The 23,053-nt window shown below is 36.5% G+C and overlaps 1 protein-coding gene across 2 annotated transcripts; it reads right to left on the reverse strand.

Annotated features, from left to right (window-relative positions):
* Positions 1-44: 44 nt before the first annotated feature.
* On the reverse strand, positions 45-20,353 carry LOC107004649. 2 transcript variants are annotated; one of them, XM_015202935.2, is made up of 12 exons: positions 18,018-20,353; positions 17,553-17,792; positions 16,451-16,580; positions 15,498-15,650; positions 15,122-15,366; positions 14,970-15,039; positions 13,465-13,671; positions 8,343-8,575; positions 6,055-6,133; positions 5,835-5,972; positions 790-983; positions 45-694 (listed from the first exon to the last, which is right to left on the reverse strand). In XM_015202935.2, the coding sequence occupies exons 1-12, from the start codon at positions 20,213-20,215 to the stop codon at positions 679-681; spliced, it is 3,903 nt and encodes a 1,300-aa protein (XP_015058421.1). In that variant the 5' UTR covers positions 20,216-20,353; the 3' UTR covers positions 45-678. The 2 variants fall into 2 exon arrangements, with proteins under 2 accessions (XP_015058421.1, XP_015058422.1); XM_015202936.2 differs by having other exon boundaries at positions 45-983.
* Positions 20,354-23,053: the final 2,700 nt, after the last annotated feature.

The raw sequence follows: 23,053 nt of genomic DNA on the forward strand, positions 1-23,053 counted from the left end.
CCTTGAAGATGAAAACTTCAACAGTATATTTTCCATTACAAGTGCAAAGAGAAGAATAAAATCGATTTCAATTGTCTGGTAAACCCACACAACAGATCAAATAATCAAAAAATAGTTGACTTTGGTGTATTACAACAGAAAACCCCACCCACAATCAAGAAAATGAAAAGAAAAAAAAATTAAGAAGAAAAGAAACCTCACTCACCACTCTCAAGATGTTTCAAATACAAGCAGACACTCTATACACAAACAAAATTACAAATATAGCTTAAAACTTAAATGCAGAAATTACACAAGCATAGAAAATGATAGATAAACGACTCAGCAAAATTAGTCATCCACAGCAGCCTTCTCAAACTGTCGTGTTGGTCTCTCTGCTAGCACGAAAATTAGCAGGGTTTCCGCAGCCATGAACAGCTTCTGTATTGTTTGATAACTATACATTATGCAGACTGGCCTTGTTTGTTGACTAAAATATCTGCATGCATGAGTTCATCTTGATGCTAATCCCTCTTCAAGCTACCAAACGCGCTGTTGGGAATTTTATGCAACAATTTCTTTTTTGTTCACCCTGCTCGAATGACTAGTGAAGAAGTGCCCAAATATGGAAGGCCGAGGTGTCAGTATGTTGAATACTTCATCCACAAATTTCACGCCTGTTCTTTTTAAGTTCTGAAATCATGTATCCCATGTACTGAGGTGACAGCAAACACACACGCAATCAGAATGCTGAACACGAGGTGCATCGAATTGTATGAATCTCAAGTATTGTAACTTCATGAAAACTACCAGTTTGCTCTATTTCTATCTGATTCTCTGGACTGGGTACTCTTATATGCTCTCCAAACATCTTCCCATTGACCTCTACTTCCACTTCTCTCAAACGGATAATTGTTAAAATCTGTGTGGGTTCTAAATGTGCTGCTCTCATTGCCCCTGCTTTGATTATTCCTCATCTCTTCTTCAAGGTCATAACGAGAACGCTTCAAGAAAGAAGCAGTAACTCAGTAAAGATTCAAATTTCAGCAAACGAGATGGAAAATTTAAAGAAGAAAATGTTAAGCAATCAGGGCCATCTAATCAAAGAAGAAAAGAAGATAGAAAACCGAGCACATACAGGATACCACATAAATTGAGAACCAAGATTAAACATGATTAAGTCTGATGTGCATCCGACAAGGGTTGCTCTACTGAGGATGGGTTGGATGGCCAGAGAAGAAAAAGAATTGTAATGTACATCCAATGGTGCTTGGACAGTAAGTCGAGAAAAGTTCTTTCCCAACATGTTCTGAAAAAACGATGTTTGAATAGTTATTTATAGAAGACAAACTGGTCATTTTGAAAAAAGAAAAGAAAATCTCTCAGGCAGTTCATTGTTATGATTTTATTTACTTTTTTTATCAAGTAAAAGCTTTCATTGATAGTAACAAGGCCAACTTGGCTATATAAAAGTGATATACCAAAAAGAGGAGAAACCTACAAAACATGGTTCGCTCAGAAAGACGCCCACTCTACACAAACAGGAACTATATGGGTGCTCAGCCATTGTTCAGGGAAACGTGAAGCGCAAAAAAGCGATAAGGCCCTGCTTCACGCTTTAAGGATGAAGCGCTCACATACTCATTCTAGTCTGTGAAGCGTAGAAGGCTCGCATCGCTTCCCTTCCTCGCTTAAATTTCCTGAACACTGGGTGCTACAAAAGAAAACAAGGGATCAAAGGCTACTCAATTGAGCAAAGCTCATCTCCGCCTCTTCAAAAACTCTACTATTTTGCTCCTTCCAAATGACCCACATCAAGAGGAGTAACATTCCAAATCTTGTGTTTTCTTTGCCTAGCTCCACTCTTCCAGCAGAGCATCAGCTCCTTACTGTTCCTGGTATAACCCAAGAAACTTCAAACCATCTGAAGGTATCCTCCTATAACCTCGTAGCTAACTTGCAATATAAAATAATTCGGTTTACGTCCTCACCCATCTACTTACAAAAGAAACACCAGCTCATGCAAACAACCTTACTTTCATGCAAACAACCTTACTTTCCTAAGATTCTCCGCCGTCAAAATCGATCCTCTAGTAGCCAACCACGTGAACAAGCACACCTTCCACGGCACCTTCAGTATCCAGACCAATACAAATGGAAAACTATCCTCCTCCCTAACCAGAAGCTTCTCATAGAATGACTTAACAGAGAACACTTAGTTATTCCCCAAATCCTAACACAAAACAACGGGTTTGTCAACTGGCTTGTATTGCTTTTGAAGTAAAACCTAGCAATCTCTAAATCTTGGTCACCTCCCAATCTCATGAAATCCTCTTAAACCTCAAATGTCATAAGGTCACATCCCCATGAGTTCGCCTAACTTGCTGAGCAGACAATTCTCTTTGACAGGAGACTCTATACAATGCCGAGAATTCATCCTTAAGCACCAAACCTTCACACAACTTACCCCTTCCAGCTCTCCATATTTATCCGCTATCACCCCTCTCCATAAAGCTTCTTCCTTCATCCCAAATCTGCACAGTGATTTACCCAAGAGTGCTTGGTTAAAGACTTTCAAGTCTGTAACCCCAAGTCCTTCCCACTATTTAGGAGATGTCATGGTTTCCGAACAAGCTAAGTGAAACTTCTTTGCCCCGTCCGCCGCATCCCAATGAAAATTTCTTTGCAACCTTCCATCTTCCCTATCACAATTGTAGGAGTGTTGAACAGGGACTGCAATATGTAGGAATACTTGATAAAGTGCTCTTAATAAGCACTTCCTAGCCTCTTTTGGACAAGTATCTTTTTTTGCAATCTACTAACATTTTCTCTACCGTTCGAATAATCGGATCCCAAACATTGAGATCTTGTTCGATGCGCCTTAAGGCAATCCAAGGTAGGTAGTAGGGAGAAGACCTACCCTGCATTGCAGAACTTGTGCAAGCATGTGAATGTTATTTATTACGCCAACAGGTATGATCTCGCATTTTCTGAGATTAATTTTAAGCCCCAACACCACTTGGAACCAAGTTAGACTTGCCCGAGGAAGTCCAACTAGGTGCCATCTACATCACAAAACACCAAATTATCATCTACAAAAAGTAGATGAGCAACCACCATGTCACTTACACCACTAACCGCAGCCTTATTTCCATTCATATGTCCGCCTAAAATTGCTTTATCCATCATTCTTCTCAAAGCTTCCATCACCAAGATAAAAGGCATTGTTGAAAAAGGATCTTCTTGTCTCAAAACCCTCGAACCACTAAAGAACCCACACAGATCGCCTTTTACTAAAACCGAATCTCACCGAAGAGACGCAAAAACTGACCCACTTCCTCCTTTTCTCCCTAAAGCCCTTCTTCAACATAATGAAATCTAGGAGCTTACAAATTACATGGTCATGAGCCTTCTCAAGATCTAACTTTTGAAGACACTCTTACACCTTGTCTCTTCCTCGAATTTACCACTTCATTAGCCACCAAAGCTGCATCCGGAATTTTCCTTCCTTTGACAAAGGCATTTTATGAAGAAGAAACAATCTCGTACGGAACACTCTCAAGTCTATCGAAAAGCACCTTAGAAATAATCTAGTAGATATTTCTCACTAGACTATTAGGCATATGTCCTCAATGCTAGTAGCCATTCCTTCTTAAGAATAATGACAATGAATGAAACATTTAGACTCCCTTCAAACTCACCTGTCTCCTAGAACTCATCAGTGGTACTCAAAACATCATGCTTGACCAGGCCCCAACAGGGTTGAAAGAAAGTCCAAGTGAAGCCATTCAACCCGAGAGCTTGGTCACCCACACAACACTCTACCGCTACACGTACTTACTCCTCAATAGCCTTCAATAACCACTCACTTTTCTCCCTCCAATCTGATTGAAATCCAACAACCCACACACACACACACACACACACACACACACCAAAAAAAAAAAAAGATGGCCTCCACTCCACTTCCTCTTTAAACAATCATTCATAGAACCGAGCAGTTGCTCCCTCTACTTCCTTCTCCACCTCATATGTTCTCAACCTCCAGGGACTCTAATCAGATTCCTACACTTATTTGCAATTGCTACCCTGTAAAAAATAGTGCTATATCCCCCCTCTTCCAACCACAAAGCCTTCGATTTTTGTCTCCAACTAGTCTCTTGAGCCAAATATAAAGAAGCTAGCTCCCCTAATAAAACTTCTTTCTTCTCCTTCTCCCTCCCTTCCCACCTCTCTTCTTTCTAACTCCCCCACCTCAATATTTCCCTCATTTTCACCTTTACCCTCCTAGATACCTCTTTACTCCACACCCTATGTCTTTTTTGAGCAATTTCAGCTTCTTTGCAAGCCTGAAAAAATGCCCTCCTTCCACGTCATAACTACTCCACCAATCAACCACTTTATCACCAAAGCCATCCACACGTAACCATATATTCTCGAATCTGAAAGGAGTTGAGTTCTCGTATGTCTTCCTCTACTACCATCCAACATTACAGGGGAATGATCCATCAGTAGTCGAGGAAGAGAAGTTTGGATCACGTTGGGTACAAACTCCTCCCAAGAAACAGACACCAAGAATCTGTCTAGTCTCGATCAAGATGAAGAGTCCTCCGATCTTGACCAAGTGAAAGAAGCACTTATCAAACTCAAATCAATAAACAAGTGGCTATCAATTAACTCTTAACGACTCCTCCATGAGCATGGCCACCACCCTACACCCAATCCCTTCCTTTGGGAATAGTATTAAAATTCCTCCTAGCACCCAAGGTATGTCCCACCTCTCCATTCCATCTCCTAACTCTGCCCAGAAGGTCTCCTTTGCCCCCTCGCCCCTCCATTCCATTGCTAATTTTTCTTAATATCACACCCCTAACATGAACTCCCGCTTGTAACCTCCATACTCTCTACTTTTCCATCATCCCAAGGGATTAGAATTCCTCCCACACTACCCTGAACCGGAATATAATCGTACTTCACNCACCTACCCCCCCCCCCACATACTTCTGATATGCTACCCGACATGAACTCCATTTTTGTTTCTAGAGTACATATCACATCTTCCCCTCTTCCCTAAAACCTACTTTAATGATGGCTCTCTTCTTGGGGATTTTTGTTTCTTTGCCAAACAAACAAGTTCTGCAAACCCAGATTTTAAGTCTCCTAATCTGTGTTCTCCTATCATTTCTTTACTTCTAATTTGATATTTTACTCTTAAGACTATTTGGATTCTTATTCGGAAATATTGAGTTCAATAATTCGGTTTCAGTGAAGTAGAAAGATTATAAGACAGTGGGTTGGAACCATTAGAGAAGCAACAAACGAGAGACTACTGCATAACCTGGATGTTAGAATATGATACAAGGAAATTTGCTCCTAGTTTTTATTATAAAAGTAAAGCCGGTTTAATATGGTGGAAGTTATACGCTGATCTACTACAGCAGATGTTTTTCCTTAAAAGCTCCTCCAAGTAACAGTCAGATAAGATGGACTTCAGCAATAAGGAAAAACTCATTGAAGGGTAAAAGGACATCTAACTTCCATAGGCTCCACACTGGTGGTCTCCCAGATACTAGAAACCAGATACATGGGATAAGGCATACAAAAGATATCTATCTATCTTCAAATATATTTATACTCTGAAATTAATACATCAAGCAGGTTTTTTACATAAACTTGCTACAAGCCCCTTATTCCATGCCAACCTACACCCGAGGGAAGATCCACGAATACGCAAGACCAGAAGAAGGGCTAGAAACAAATTGGTGATTTTACACCCTCTTGCAATCACACATTTTCTGATCAACAACATACCCAGCAAATTACTCTCAGGCAAACAACCATGAATCAAAACATACCTTTGTAGAGTCCGAAAGCACCGCATAGGCCTCTCCTATCATTTTAAAGAGCCTGTCAGCATCTTTGTGAACTTCTTCTGCTATCTCTTTCCACAGTCCATCATCCACATTGTCATTTCTAGCCAGTGATTGCCCAGCCTAGATCAACAAAACAATGTTCATAACTTCATATAAAATACCATAAAGTACTGTAATAAAACAGCAAAGGACTTCAAAGAACCTTATCAGGGTGATGCTTGAGTGCAGCTTTTCTATAGGCCTTCCTAATTTCTGATGCACCAACAGATGGATCAACTCCCCTGTCGTTGTTGCATCAATTGTTAGAAAAGCAGTTGCATAGTATATGATCATACACCTGTATGAGTTCTTAGTCACGAAGGGATATCCCCTATACACTTAAAAAAAGAAAGAGAAGACTTTTGACAGACCAACTAACTAAATAAATAAATAAATATATATATATATGTGTGTGTGTGTGTGTATATATATATATATATATATTGCAAAAGTGATGTAGATTCTCCAGCTTTTGGTATACCTCTAGTATACAGGAGCTTTCTTCAATATTACTAAAAGAATCTACCTCATCAAAAAATGTTATAAATTAATACAGATGGGACCATGGAATTTTATTATTTTATAGAGATATTATTTAATCGATAAATTAATATTTATTAATTTAAAGAATGGTTTGAGATTTATTGAAAGGTTAATTTTGATTATATCAAAATCATTGTATCTTTACTAATTTCAACATTGTGATGCTAGGGTAATAAGAGGTATAAGATGTATTATTGTAACAAAGTTTATCATAGGATATTAGAAGACTATGACAAACTAATCTAGCAATGATTAATGTTTTGGATGTTGTCAATTTTGCAGTCCTAACTTGGACAATAAATATTCAGCAAGAGAAAATATCAAATTATTGTCGACACTGTAAAATTTGTTAGGGGGATGGAACCTCAGAGAATTTGAATAAACCCACTTTTGAAAACGTCATTCATGAACTTGAGGTCATGATTAATGATCTTAGTTACCACACAATAAAATGAATCTCAATAACCAGTTGGATTATCCAAGTGAAATCGATACATGTTCAGAGGTCCAAAGTTCATAAGAAATTTTGGATACTATCGGAAAAAACAATGTTGATGATGAAATTGAAGATGATACTATACTTTTGGAACTAGATACGCGTAAGGAAACACTTATCGCATCTAGAATTCTTCACAATTTTATGGTGCAATTCGAAAAGACAAGATCGAAGCTCTTGGATGCAATAAGAAAAGGTAGGGATGAGCTTCAACTAGATTTAAATTTTAAGAAAAAACTGAACACAGTAGAATCATATTTCATTAAGTTGTCTTTAATATATTTGTATTTTACAGTTTTATTAATTTATGATATTAATGGGACCATATATTTATATAGGAGTTTTCTAAAAATATATTATCCTATTATCTTATCGAAATTGGTGATTTTTTCCATTGACCCAAGTTGGGACCGGAGAAAAATATTATTTTAGAGAGATTATTAATTTGTCGAGTATTAATTTATAGAGGTTTTACTGTATAACATACCAAAAGTCCAAAACTACCTTTAATACATGTATTTTTTAATATCATAGCATGTCATAAAAGGTAAAATGGGAATGTTAAAATTAAAGAGTTGCCAAAAATAAAAAGGTGTTTTAAACTTTTTGGAATGGACCAAAAAAATGAGTTTCATATAAAATGGAATGGAGCAAATACATATGATCAACTCAAGCACTGCCTCATACTTTATTACTGAAGGACCCAAACAGACAACTTATCGATTGTGTCATAAATCATACAGGATTGACAACATGTTGATGATTGCTCAAAGTAGATGTTACCCTATCTGGACAATCACCCTGTTAGAATAGCATATACAATTCCACTTAAAATAGGGATAGTACATAGCATCCTACTTGGTAAAGGATTGAATTATAGGAAGAGAACTATAAGAAATTTGCAGAAAAAATAGGAAGATAAGACAGACAACTACATATATGCAACACAGCATACTGTCATACCCAGTGTAATCCCACAAGTGGCATCTGAAGAGGGTGGTGGATATGCAACCTTATCCCTACCTTGTGAAGGTAGAGACTAGAGAGGAAACAACAAACTTAACATTGATACTGAATTATGTTGTCAAGCAGTCCACTAAATGTTCCAATGAACGAATATTCAAAAATAATACTCCCTTTGTCCCAATTAGTGTGTCATACTTCCCTTTTAATTCTATCCCCGAAAAAAACTGTCATACTTCCTTATTTAGAAAAAAACCAACTTTAAACTTCTCATTTTATCCTTAATGAATAATTTATAACCGCACAAATGTCTATGGTTTGCTTTGGAACATAAGTTTCAAAAGTGCTTTTCTTTAAACTTTGTACCTAGTCGAACGCTACCACATAAATTGAGATGGAGGGAATATTATTTCTGGAAATCAATAACTTGACTGAATTAAGAAACTTACAATATGAGGTAAAAATTCAAGGGGATTTCCTTTCTGTCTTCTTCCTCCATGGCTGAAAGCTTTTGTTGTGTTTGTCGAATCTCATTTACGGAAATCACTTTGTTATGTGATCCAGATCCACCGACTTTATTTTCCATATGCCTTGTCAGAAGGGATACAAGTCGCTGAAGATCTGAAGCTGCTTGTCCATAATCTCTGATCATCTCAAAAAGAGAAGCTCGTCTTGAGAGTGCCTGCAGTAATTTGTGTTGACATTTAACTGAAGATACACTGTACCCTAAAATCAGGTAACTAACTCCGCAAAACTGCTATTGCCACTTCTTAACTAGAAAAAAGCTGTCAAACTAAAAAAATTCAATGTACTAGATCACATTAATAATTGAGTGTGAATGCAACGTTCCTGGGTAATATTTCGAACTACATGAAGAACTATTGTGATTACCAGCCAGTTCATATGAGAGAAACAATAAAACTATCATCCTTTAACCAGTAACTTACTCAGCAAAGAACTTCATGAAGCATATGGGGAAATAATTCCTATTTAAGTCATCTTACGGCTATATTCTTCGTAGTAATGTACAAACTGGAAAAACAGAGGGAGGAAAGAGATTGTCTGATACAAGTCCTAGAGAAGTACTTCACAAATAATTTATATTTAAAGCCTTCGATTATGAAATTTATAATTTGATCTTGTAATTGATAAATCTCAAATGTAAAAATTTAAGACACATAGTACGCAATAATAACAAACAAATAATTTGAAACAAAAAGTAACATAACTTTCTCTAACTTAAAAAAATAGCTTATTAGATCATCTCCAACCCATCTCTATTTTACAGTCTATACTCTATATTTGGGAGAAATAGAGAATAGGGTCTCCAACCACAACTCCAAGAAACCCTCTATTCTCTACTTATAGAGAGGAATAGTAATTCTCTAAATTTAGAGAACTATTATTCATCCTCTCTATTTCACTTTTTTGATTATTTTAATATTGTTTATATTATTCACCTCTCTATGAGTAGAAGTAGAGAATGAATAGTAGTTCTCTAAATTTAGAGAATCACTATTCTCCTTTCTATAGGTAAGAATTATTATTCACCTCTCTATACTTTAATGTTATTTATATTATATGACATTTGTAATATCATATTATAAATCATATAAAACCATTAATAAGTCTCTAATATTCGTAATTATTTTCAAATGTAATATATTCATTATATTAATTTATAACTTCTATTGATGAGGTTTTGTAAAAAATTATTTAAGATATAAGTTTAAGTTTTATTATTATTTATAATTGTTTTAAAAAAATAAGCATCACAAATATGAAAAGTGCACATGTTATAAATCAAAAACATTTAGAAATATATTAATGAAAAGTATACTACGTCCTTCGGGATGGCTCAAATCGTTTGGAGGGTGGCCATCCACACGGATGACCCGAGATTGATCCCCCCTCAATGTCTTCTCAGTCTAGCCTGTCGCGTAGGGCTTCCTAGTGCGGTTTACATCCCATGTGTGGTTTGCATGCTATTACACAGTGCACAAAAGGTGCTTATTGAATTAGGTCTTAGGCCTAACTCACACCCCAAAAGTTAGCTTTAAGGGAGGAGGATTGTTCAAACCTTAGAAGGAGTTCACCCTTCTCATTAACCACCGATGTGGGACTTTTGTCATTCTTTAACACCCCACCTCACGCCCAGTGCTTAACATCTGGTGCGTGGACAATTTTGATTTTGGGGCCCCAACATCGAGTGAGACGGGCCCTGCTATGATACCAAGTTAAATTATGTCTTAAACCTAACTCACAACCCAAAAGTTAGCTCAAAGGGAGAAGGATTACTCAAACCTTATAAGGAGTCCACTCATCTCATTAACCACCGATATGGGACTTTTGTCATTCTTTAACAGTGCTCACCACAAAGTGTTCACCCGAAGGACAGAGGATGTGACAGACTGGCAGGGGTTGTAGACTTGTAGCGGCTACGGATTATTAGGGCGTCCTGTCTCAGTGTTTCATTAATTTTTTTATGAAGCAGATAGGTCACAAGTGCTATACCTCAACCTTACCTTGCTTATCTTCACAGCCATCTCAAGGCTGCATATTAGTATCCTAAATAATGTCACTTGTCCAGGGAATACTATACCTAACAACTGCCAGGTATTATGGGTTGTAATATTGACACATCCCCTACTACTTATTTGTAGACTAAATTCAAGTCAGCAGACGTATGGACTGGGACCATTGAGAAACCCGAAAAAGAGGCTGGCTCCTTGGCAACTGCACTATCTTTCAATAGGGACTGGTTGGCATTGATTAGCAGTATGTTGGACAACATTCCAACCTACATCATGTATATATTTCCAACGCCCAGGAAGGTGCTAAGCCAGCTTGATAAAATCAGAAGATCCTTTCCGTGGAAGGGAAACAGTCAGAATCATGATTTCCACTTGGCCAAATGGGCCAAAGTCATTCAAACTAAGCTTAAAGGTGGTCCAGGGATCAAGAATCTTGCAAAACATAACAAAAGTATGTTGATGACATGGCTCTAGAGGTATAGCCCAGAGGAATTGGAAACAATTGTGCACTAAAACTCCTAGCTCTTTAATTGGGGTGGGACCCTGCAAACAAATTAGCAAACTTTGGGATGAGTTTCTCTCAAAGAACTGATTCAAATTTGGTATATGGAGCTCATCCTTCTTGGAAGATCAATGGTTTGACAATTCTACATTGGAGGAAGACTATCCTAACCTATTCTGCCATTGCTGACAATAGACTGGCAGCACCTGGACATCTAACCTGTTCATGATTGGGAATTACCAGATCTCCAAGATTTACTGTGCAGGCTTGGTAATTCCATCCAGTGTTTTGCGAAGCGAGAAGCGGAAAAAAGCGACGAGGGCTTGCTTCACAGAAGCAAGAAGCGTGAAGCGAAGCGCGCGCTTTTTTTTAAAAAAGCAACATTTAGTATAAAAATAAAAAAATATTAAATAACTAAATAGAGGTAATATAGTCTTAGATTAAAAGAAAATAGATAGTCAATAATACTCATAAGTCATGACATAAAGCAAAAAATAAAAAACATAATTAAATCACAAAGACTCAAACTCCTATTCTTCAACAAGATCCTCAAACTCTTCAAGTGCCATAACCAAGGTATCTACTTGGTCATCATCTTCTTCATCATCAGAAGGCTCATCAACAAGGTTTCGACTTGAACTAGAACCTCCGACTCCTCTTTCCTTGCCCCTTAAAGTACTCCCCCTAAAACTATAAATATTCTCCTCAACACAACTTGCCACAGAAACATCACCATAAGTGAGACTTTCTCCTTCGTACACTTCTTGAAGAGAAAAGAAACTCACAGAGATGAAGCAAAGGCGAAGATTGTATATTTCAGGAGGAAAGAAACTCACAGAGATGAACTAATAAACATCGGCTAAAACTTACCTGCAGTCGCGGTCGAGGTGTGAAGAGAGATGCAGTCTCAGTCGCGGTCGTGAAGAAAGAAAAAGAGAAAGAAGAGTCGTGAAAGAAAAATTAAGTTATATTGTATATTTCAGGTTTTTTATAAAAAAAAAACCTATTTTTTTTTTAAAAAAAAACTTAATTGTCGCTTTTTTATAAAAAGCGCGCTTTTGCCTCAGTGTCGCTTCTCGCTTCTTTATCTGAAGCGAGCGCCTTTTTCGGATCGCATCGCCTCAGGAGAAAAAGGGGCACTGGTGTCGCCTCGCTTTGAAGCGCGCTTTTCACAACACTGATTCCATCCCTGAAAAAGAAGCAGTTGACAGACTACTTTGGGGATGATTCAAGAGAAGGTTTATGTGATGTAAAAGCAGGTCACAGTCAATGATCAGATCATTGAGTTTTGACTGGAAACTTATCTGGAAGACAAATCTTCCAACAAAGATCATTCGCTTCACCTGGACAGTTCTAAATGAGTCATGATTAACTCAAGATGACCTTAGCAAGGAAGTATTCAGTTTGTGAACGGCTGTTACATGTTCTCAAGCAATTTAGAAAGTATTAGTCGCCTCTTCCTCACTGTTCAGTTGCTAATTACTTGTGGAATAGTTCTCTCTTTTTGGACTCAATTGGGTTATGCCATTTAGATTCAAAGATGCCTATAAAACTTGGTGTCATGGAGAGTGTAAGAAATATAGGAAAAGAATATTATCGAATTGTTATTGTATCTACATTATTCATTGAGACCCTATTTATAGACACTACAATACAATCCTTTACCAAGTAGGATACTATTTACTATTCATATTTCTATTCCTATTCTATTCTAAATAGGATTGTACAAACCTATTCCTATTCTAATAGGATTGTATAAACCTATTCATATTTTAACACTCCCCCTCAAGCTAGTGCATACAATTCATGTATCTAGCTTGTTTCAAATGTAATTAACACGGGGCTTGGTGAGATATCTGCAAGTTGATCAATCGACTTCACAAAATTGACATTCAATTTCAATGTGCTAATGTTCTCATTAAATACTGGATTTGATGCATAATGTCAACCAATCTCAATGTTCTTAATCTTCGCATGAAATACTGAATTTGATGCATATGTTGGCATTGAACTTCCCAAACCAAGCTTGAGAAAAATTGTTCTAGACCATAGAGTGATTTGCACAATCGACATACAAGGCTACTAAATCCTCCCGACCAACAAAGTGCTCAAATCTAGTATAAAGTATATGGATCGTGTTGGAATCAATAGATGAGTTGATATTAAATAAGAAAGTCGCCGAAAAATTGGCCGGAACAAGCTCATATGCCGGAGGATTAGATTTGATGGCTAAAAGTGGTCACAATCCAAGAAATAAAATTATATGGGTAGGGTCGGAATGATGTCACGACCCAACTAGAAAATAGAAATTATATAGGATACTTCGAATTGATGGAACGACCCCATTAAAAAAGAGGAAACCATTTCTCTTTTTTTTTTTTTTTTTTTTTGAGCAGTTGAGGAGTTTATATCTGAAACAAAAGAAGGGTAACTGAAAGGTTTTCCCTTCAAGGCAATATCCCTAGAAAATGCAGTATGCCCAAGAGAGAAATTGCATTCAATAGATGCACCAAAAGGAGCGTTTTAGAACCATACCTTCGCATAATTCCCATCAAGGGCAATTGCCAGGCTGCAATCTGCGATGGCATCTGAAATTTGACCCATAGCTCGGTATGCAGCAGCACGATTGCAGAAACAGATTGCTGTGAAAGGTCGTGACTCAAAATTACATGATACTGCAGCTGTATAGTGCTCAACAGCTTCTGCATGTTTTCCTGATTGAAATGCTGCATTTCCAGCTGCCTGCACAGAAAAGGGCAAATATCCTTGAAACGGAAACAAAATGTTCTTCTCATTATTTAACATTAATTTTTCCTCTGTGTGGCACCACAAAATTTTGCATTACTTGCTCTGAGATATGCCAGGAATCAGAAAAATACAATGAAGATGAACAGTCAAACAAAGGTAGGAAAAAATTCAACCTTAATGGATGAACAAACAAGTCAGAGGCTATACGGAAGCAAACAGGAGTCTGAAGCAACTATACACAGTCGGCTCAACTTGTACGTCTTTAATCAACAAAATTAGTAGGATGCCAAGATGAGGCCTCGCAATACTTCCAGGATAGGTAATAGCACATATTGCAGCCATTGACTAGTTCCGCGTGCTACATTACATTATCACACTTGACCGAAGAAACTCAGATGACTGTGTTTCCTTAGGGTAGAACCTAGAAAAATCTAGTCACCCTACTTGAATCTAGAGGATATCACTGCTTGCAGGACCCCAAATGACACTATAACAATCATAATGGAGCAACTTTACAATTTCATAATAGCACAGACCATAAGGAATAAGTAATCCAAAGAAGATAAAGACTCTGGTTTTTGTTTTTCACTACAAACACTAACACATGATGCAGATAATTGTACCTCATATAATCACAACGGGGACATATTTTGAGAATTGACAAGAATGAGGATAACATTATAGGCTTACTCAGTATACAGTTTTGTTGCATCTATTTTTTCTTGTTTTCTGAAAGGGTACAATGGTTACTAACTGCAGTAGCTTTCTCGTACTAGGAGCTTACCAAAAAAAAGCAAGGCAAAATAAATTTATTTTCCAAGTCGGGTTAAAGGACTTAACTTCAAAATAAAAAAATACCATGCTGCTTAAATCTCATATTGCACAAGAATAGCTAGTAACACCTTTCTCCAAACAGAAAAAAACTAACAGCAAACACGAAAACTTTGCAAAGAAATTCAGGATTGACCAAAGGATGACCAACCAAAAACACTTCAAGAAGCTTGAAGAAAGAGAATGACAACAAGGACAATATTTAGTAGGACTTTGGAGATTTCATCCCAGAAGATTTTCAAAAGTATTAACAGGTAAATAATTTTGCAAGTTCCATTAAAAATAATGACCTATAGTTCAAATATAAGTGCAACATTTAGTTAATAAAAAATAAATGTAAATATTTTTTTCTATGATGGTGTATATTAATACAAGTACGAAACCTAGGAATAAGATAAATATAACAAGTGGTAGGTGCTTGTTTAAAAGGAGAAAGATCATAAAGCACAAGGTGCACTCACCTTAAAGCGTAAGAGCTCACGTATTGTTCCAGCAAGAGGAACAACTGCTTCTAAATTCTTGAGTTCACTACTGCAAATTCAAATAATATGACTGTAAGCTAATACCTAATGTAAAGGGAGTATAATGATATATTCCACGATAAAGAAGCCACCTTTCCATCAGACGCATCGATTTCTCTTGGTTCTTCAGAAAATTATCAGCCTCTTCAAGCTTCCCGAGATAAAAGTATGACTTCACTATTTTAGAAATACACCAGAGCCCAGAGGAAGCACTTCTCTCTGTGATCGCACTATCTAACTCTGATGACTGGTAACCAAAATTAAATGGCGGAGCATTTGACTTGGCCAATTCAAGTGTCTTCTCACATAACTGAATCATCTCTTCGTACCTCCGCAGCTGTTCATTGAACTCAACAAAATCAATTCATTTTAATAAATTCAAAAGATCTCAGGAAGACATGGTGCAATGTAACAAATTTTAAGCAGCCAAAATTCAATTTTACAGTCTCATAGTTCAATGACACAAACCATAAGAAGAGCATCTGCTTTCAATTCGAGTAGTTTCTCCGAATAGGTGCTTATTGTCAAAGCCTCACAGACCACACCCAAGGCCAACTCTGCATCACTTTGCCTTCGTCTTTGCAATAGTTCCACACACTGCTTCATGCATTCTGATACCCTCTGAGGGCAACGGAAAAGACCAATTAGCGTTCAACTTTTTATTTTATTAAGATAATCTCATTTTGTTTGTTGAGCATTCACAAGTTTCTTAAGCATTATTATTCATAAAGCTGAAAAAAGAAAATCAAAATTAAAGCTTCAACTAGAGTGGCAAGACCAAAATCTAAGTAAAATAACCTATATTTCCTCATATTTCTATTTTTCTTTTCTTAGCGAAATAATAGCTATGGTATACGAACAGGAGTGTCATATATAAGAAGTGAATCTAGCAACACTGCAACAGATACCTAAATGCACCCTCTCTACTTGTTCATCTTGTCCCTATTCTCTCTTCTTTTATTCAATTTTGGGGCCTCTAGATTATTTTGCATTTTCCCTCTATACTTGTGTTCATCTTGTCCCTATTCTCTCTTCTTTTATTCAATTTTGGGGCCTCTAAATTACCTTGCATTTTATAGGGGATTACATAAGCAAGTTGTTCACGGGACATGCTTGAGATGCTCAAAATTTCTACGGCTAAAAATTCCAGATGATATCTTTCAAACCCTGATATTATAAAATCCATAATTTGCAAGTTTTTCTTCTCTTTTTCTTTCACCAAACAACTGGTGAATTTAAAACAAGCTGGGGCATAAATGACATTACATGTGTAATGTTGAGGTAATAATTGCAAGAGAAACACAGCTAAGACTATTTAGATAAGGAGCAGTAAAAGTGGTGTCTGTCTGGGGAGAGAATCTGCAAAAGATGAGTCCTGACAAGAAGAATGTAAAGCAAATTACTGAAGTTAATAATTGTACCTGTGCTTTTTCCAAGCCCTCCGAGGCCTCCACCAATATCTTTCTATCCACACATGCCTCTGGCCCATGTTGCAAGCATGTCATGAAAAACTTTGATGCATTTTCGACTTCCCCAAGGGCAAGGTAACAGCTAAGAAAATGCAAACAAAACACAGTTACAAAAAGAAAGTATCTACTTTTTTATATATTGTATTAACATTACTATTTTTATAGATGAGATGTATTAACACTACTATAACTGGATGCTGGTGGAATGCAACTTCCCACAACATTCAAATGGCATTAAGACTGCTGAAGAAAGCTTGTGAGACTTAAAGCTGTAAATAGAACCGTGGAAATTTCTTAGACTAACTAAAACTTGAGAAGCTTCAAATTATATATTTAGCTCAGCAAGAAAGTTGGGAGCTTTTTGTAAGCCTTGAATCCAGCAGACAGAAAACACTAGAGTAAAGCTGTACCATCGAGTAGAATAAATGCACAACATTTCTGAAGACACAGATCCAGAGGTATTCAGAAGAGCCTAAAGATGTATACTGACGTTCAGTTTCTCAAATGAGTCTTTTCAACAAAGTTATACAAGAATGCTGATGCTTCAGTGATAACAACCAATAACTAGTGATCACATTAGCCCTAGGGCTTTGGTCTAGTGGTACGAGCGCAGAGCGTGATGTGTAGGTTAGGTGCATGTCACAGATTCGAACTATGCTGCAAACAGAAGCCTGGTACTTAAGAACAAGGGTAGAAAGGCAGACATTATCCACCAAGTATTGAAGCGTAGCTGCTGGCCCTTGTGATTTCTCGGTTATCAAAGCAAACTAATTTATCACATTAAGGAAGGGTTTTGTTAAAAGGGCATCTCATAGAAAGTTTACCCAACAAGAATGACAGAATGGTGAGCTACTCTTCAAGACAACGTTGTATGTGTTTCATGCACTGTGATTGTTTCAAACAGACATGTTTATGCATACTAAAGGCCAGTGATCAAACTTCTGTCAGCAAACCAGATCTTCAAAAAGGTAAGAGGAAGCTAGACCTATACAATATAGAGACTAAAGGAACGTATGACAAAGAGGAGGTAAAATTAGTGACACGTAGAGCTTACTTAGCGGCTCGAACTTGGACCCTGAAAAAGTTTGGATCTAATGCAGCAGCCTTCAAACAATCCTCTAGAGCTTCTCTCATTCTTCCGAGAGACATACGTGTTGCTGCACGGTTGCTATGGCATAACATTAAAGCCCGAAGACTGCTCTTAGATGCGTCACTTTCGGACACACAGTTCAGTCCTTGTGTGTAGCATTCCTCTGCTTTAGATAAGTTCCCATTTGCATAGGCTTGATTCCCCCTGATATAAATTCATATCACAAATATGAACTTCGGATAAAGATGCACCAAAAAAGGAATAAGTGACTGAACAATCACACCCTAATATGAACAGAAGAAGAAGAAGAAATTGGCATGTATAACAGGAAATACAACACGTTACTAATTCAGAGTCAATCCAGTAACAGTATAGGCCGACTTTGATCAAGATAGACCCTCCATGATTTAAAAAACCAGTAACTTGTACCTCAATCGCCATTTTTCACAAGCTTCCTGAGCTGCCATGCTTGCAGCAACTGTTTCATGGTTGACCTCCTTAACCCTAGATTGTTCATTGTTGCCCTGGCTATGGCTTGTCATAGTAGGTATATCTCCTTTCTTACTCTGAGTTGGAGATGGAAGAGGAGATGATCCAGAAACTTGAAATAAATGCCCAGGCGATGAGTAAGACAATTTTGTAGTTGAACTACATGAATCAATAATGAGCTTCGTTCGATTTTTCTTTTTCTGTTGGCGTGTTGCTGTTGCAACCTGATTTTGAGCAACAGAGGATGCAGCAAATATGAAGCTACCCTGGCAAGCCTCTTCAAAATTTGAAGCAACATTAAACTGACTTCCCCCATCACTATCTTGTCTCTCAATCGTTGATTTAGAAGTCACTTCAGTATCTGCTGCAGTTACGAAAGAATCAGTACTATAATCTAAATGGTCTGTAGCAGATTTGAAGCTTTCAGTCTCAGCCCCAGATATAGATATAGACTCTTCAGAAGGACCGTCCATATCTACACCATGATGACTAGAGTGTCTAGATTCTACTTCTTGTGTCTCACTACATATCACATCATTTTCATTAAGATTCATGCGTACTGTTGCATCTATCAAATCTTCATCTGTTCCATCATTTGAAACTGCAGGACGGGTATCACTAGATCCATAATTCTCATTTAGAACGAACGACTCATCAGAAGCCACAGAAGTTCCTCGTGAAAGTGTATTATCTGCTGGTGTTTCACGATATGGAGAAGTATCCATCGGTGAGTAAGGTTCGGAAGGTTCCGCATTCTCTTCTGAACTTCCTCTGAGGACAAAGTCATGAGCAAAGTTCACCGGCGTCGAGAGTGTTTGCTTAGGTTTCATTTTCTTTTTCTTGTATCTGGGATCTCTAGTTGCTTCCCTTCTAGTTTCAACTTTCTTATTTAAGCTTCCTTTAACAGTTGGTATAAGATTTTGCATTAGCTTACCATCAGACTTAGTACTGAAATTAAATTCAACCTTCTTTCCAGTTCTATCAGTTGATGGTGATTCAAAAGTACCCATCATAGATTCACCAGGGATATTAAAGGAGGAAAATGAGGAGGTTGAAATTGTACCACTATGAGAGCCTGGATGAACTTGATTAGTGAAGTGATTATTCTGTGTCCCAGCCTGAAATGAGAATCCTGAAGGAATTGAATCTGAAATTCCAATGGAACTCTTATTAACAGCATTTCCACTAGGGTCACTTGAACTTGAATCAACTTTTACATTCTCATTAGCAACATAACCCATAGGCTTATTTATATGTATGTTTTTCATCTTATCATGGAGCAAGGTCTCCGATTTTCCACCTAGAGAGCCTCTTTCCTTATAGGCATAGTTGTTCATGTCATTCTCAGTTCTCCCTTTGATATTCAATTTGTCCATCTCATTCAAGAGTTCAGCCCCTACACCCCCACCAATTTTATTATCAACATTTTCACTACTCGAAAAGCTGCCAAACACATTATACTTGGATTTTACACTGTCCATATTATATGAAGAGTCAACAATTCCCTCACTTTTGATATTTAACTTGTTCTCCACCTCCTTGCTTACCATTTCATCAAGTTTTGCATCGCCACCCGTAAACACAAATCCCATATCAGTACCAGCAACCACATTGTTTACACCACCAGCCACATTCATTTTCTTCTCACTTTGAATATTCAGTTTCCTCATTTCATCAACAGGAAGTGTTCCTTCCCCTATATTTCCCTGATAATTGCTCAAATTAGCTCCAAACATACCACTATTTCTACTAGCTCCAAAAACAAACCCTTCATTACCAACATCCCCACTACCCCTATCAACCCCAGAAGCAAAACCCACATTCCCAAATTTCCCAGGAACCGACTCCACATGACCCATGTTCATTTCTTGAATTTCCCCAACACCTTTAAAAGGGTTGAACATTTGGTCCTTTCTATGAGCACCCGTGTATTTCTTTTTACACAATCTGGGTTTTTGCAGCCTTGAAGGAGCAGAAGAACCAAATGGAGATGGATTCGAATCCGATGGAGAGAACCCAAGATTGTGATCCATTGAAGCAATTTTGTGCTCTGAATGATTATTATATGAAGATTGAGCGTTAAAAAACTGACCTTTACGTAGATGCAAATCTCCGGTGTCGGTCAACGCCGGCGACATATGTCATCCAATCTGACGGCCGGCGTTTACTTGTGATCAATTTTTCAAGAATCTTGGATTATCATGAAATTGCTTCCTTTGTGGGATAAATCAAATGAAACTTGTTGAGGAGGGTCTCCTCTCTTTTTTTTTTTTTTTACTTAACTTTTTCAAATTTGTTGTTTAATTTAATTATTGTTGTTGGGTTACAAATTTTTTATCTTGGTGACTATGTACATCTTTTTATTATAAATGAAAATTATGTTGTTAATCAAACATATAATAGTTAATTAGGTAGTATAGTTATAGTTTGCATTAATTACAATTTAAAACTTAATTCTAATTATAAATACATTTTCTTTCGCCTCTTTCTGAGATCTCGCTTGTCATTCTCCTCTTTTTCTCCCTCGCCTCTCTTCTCTCCCTGTCCAATATCTCTCGCTTCTCTTCTGTCAATCTCTCCCACTTTATACAAACAGAAATGTGTAATTTGTGTTTGTGTTTGTGTAAAGCGATAGAAACGGGATATACACATCGTATACACTTATAATTACACAAATACAATTTTTTCCCTATCAAGTTCTCTTTTGTCTTTATCTCTCGCTTTATACAAATACAAACTATAAAATGAGAGGGAGATTGGATATACACATACAATGTTTTAACTCAATTTAATTGTGTTAGTGAAAAACTTACTAGATAACAAAAAATACAAGATTACAATTGAAAATAAAAAATGAAGAAAATAAATCTCTTCAAGGCTGAGGCGCGGATATCTCGCTCTCTTTAAGGAGATTCAAGCCACTGTAGCTAATGTTTTCACCGGTCCAGCGGTAGTCCTCTTTGACTTGTCCCCTCCAGGATACAACAGCCTTCACAAATTATAACTCAACAACTCTGGGCAAGAGTAGAGTCCAAAGTTCCACAAAAAGGAACACCTCCCTTCAACTAATAAGAACTCTCTTTTAGACTAAGACTTTCCCTCTATGTTTTTTCTATTGTGTATTGTGTGTACCAAATCAAATGAAGACCACCACTATTTATACTATAAGAAGTCTTCCTAGCAATGAATAGGCCTTAGGAGTTTCATAGGTTACAATAGGAGTTACATAGGTTACAAAGAGTAATGGAGGAATTAAGAATGAAATAAAGTGATGGATAACTAATGCTAATGGATGATGTAGAAGTTATCCATTCCAGTGTTTATTGGAATATTTTTATCTCACAATGAATTAAGCCAATAAAGCCAAAAGTAATGGCATTACATGGCTACCAAGTCAAAGATGAATAGCATGATTAAATTGGTAGTTTAAGACACAAATGCCTACCAACGGTCATTCTTATAACTCCAAAATAAAGCAATTTAATAAGTTAAATATCAATATTAAAATGCTAATAACCTAACAAATTGTATACGAATTCAAATTGTATACATATATGCAAATATAATAATCAATATATATACATAATAGTTACATACATACAATTATATACATATACAGTTCGTCTCTCTCGCTCACCTCTCTCCTCCCTCTTCAATTCTCACTCACCAGATATACAAATACATATGTATATCAGTTATATATATGAAATTATTTTCACACACACACAATTTGCCTCTCTCCACTCTTTGTCCTCTCTCCTCCTTCTCCCAATCTCGCTCGTCACTCTCCTCCCTATTCATATAGCTACAAATTTTAATTACTAAATTATAATTATGGGAAATAATTAAACTATTTGTAAAAGACTATATGTGAAAGTTCTCCTCGCTAGGGAATTTTGGTTATTGAATTAGACATTATTATTTTTTGTTGTTGATTTTCTGTTATTCCTTTTTGTAATGTTTATTTTAATGTCTTTTAAAAGGCCTTTCACAATTTTCAGGATCATATAGGAGTAATAATAATTGGTTTCACTCTGTAATGTCATTATCGTTTAGGAGTCATTCCATATGAGGTATGAGGTACAATAATTTTATAAATAAAATGTAATCATATGTTTACTTGGAGATATTAAAATGTGGATTATTTATCCCACCACTCTATATCTTTAGTGGTGGATATTATCTCATATACATAATAAATAAGTTATTCCATAATAACTTATTATGGAATAACATACTCACAATCAAACGACCATTTAGTTTGAAACATTTTGTGTAACTGAAAAAAAATATTTACTTATTTATTTATTTATAAATAAAATAGATATAAGAAGTATGATTACAAGTATAGATTGTTCATGTCATAGTTGGCCCAAAACTTTTTTCAGAGAATGAAATATTATAGTGAGACTTAAAATATAATATTCTTCTAAAGCAGTGTCACGCTCCAAATTTGGTTAGTCACAATAGGTATTTGATATCTCACTTGACCAAGCGAATCAAAACATAACTTGTATAATTACACAATAAACCTCTTGGGCCGACAATCTCGACTTATAAACACATATGTCCAACTAACTAAAAAAACTAATAAACCAACAAGATCTTCATAGAGATTAATCTACATAAAAACTAGACCAATAAACACACAGACATATATATCTACACTACCTTAAAAACATGAAATCCTTAACTTGAATGTTGAATTATTAAAATACCCCCAAATTAAAACACTATATTTAGTATATATGTTATATATCTAATATTGTTTTTATTTATGCTATATTATATTAAAAGCATACACATTTTCACATCAATGGGCAGTGACTCTTCCGAAAGGTTCTGATTTTTTTATAGAGTTATGTTTTTCGATGAGTTATGACATATTCGAAAATTTGTGATTTTTCTGAAAGGTTGTGACTTCTCTGAAAAGACGCGATAAGAACCTTTTCATAATATCTTTTCATGCATTAAAA

The sequence above is a fragment of the Solanum pennellii genome, chromosome 11 (assembly GCF_001406875.1).
Source record: "Solanum pennellii chromosome 11, SPENNV200".
NCBI classification, from domain to species: Eukaryota; Viridiplantae; Streptophyta; class Magnoliopsida; order Solanales; family Solanaceae; genus Solanum; species Solanum pennellii.

Excerpts from the sequence above, each read along its gene's own strand:
- LOC107004649 (XM_015202935.2), bottom strand. The coding sequence starts at position 20,215 with ATGTCGCCGGCGTTGACCGACACCGGAGATTTGCATCTACGTAAAGGT. Across the intron at positions 15,651-16,450 it reads AGGGCTTGGAAAAAGCACAG|AGGGTATCAGAATGCATGAA; the intron begins GTACAATTATTA and ends CGTTGCCCTCAG. Across the intron at positions 984-5,834 it reads TGCTTTCGGACTCTACAAAG|CGTTCTCGTTATGACCTTGA; the intron begins GTATGTTTTGAT and ends TCTTTCTTGAAG.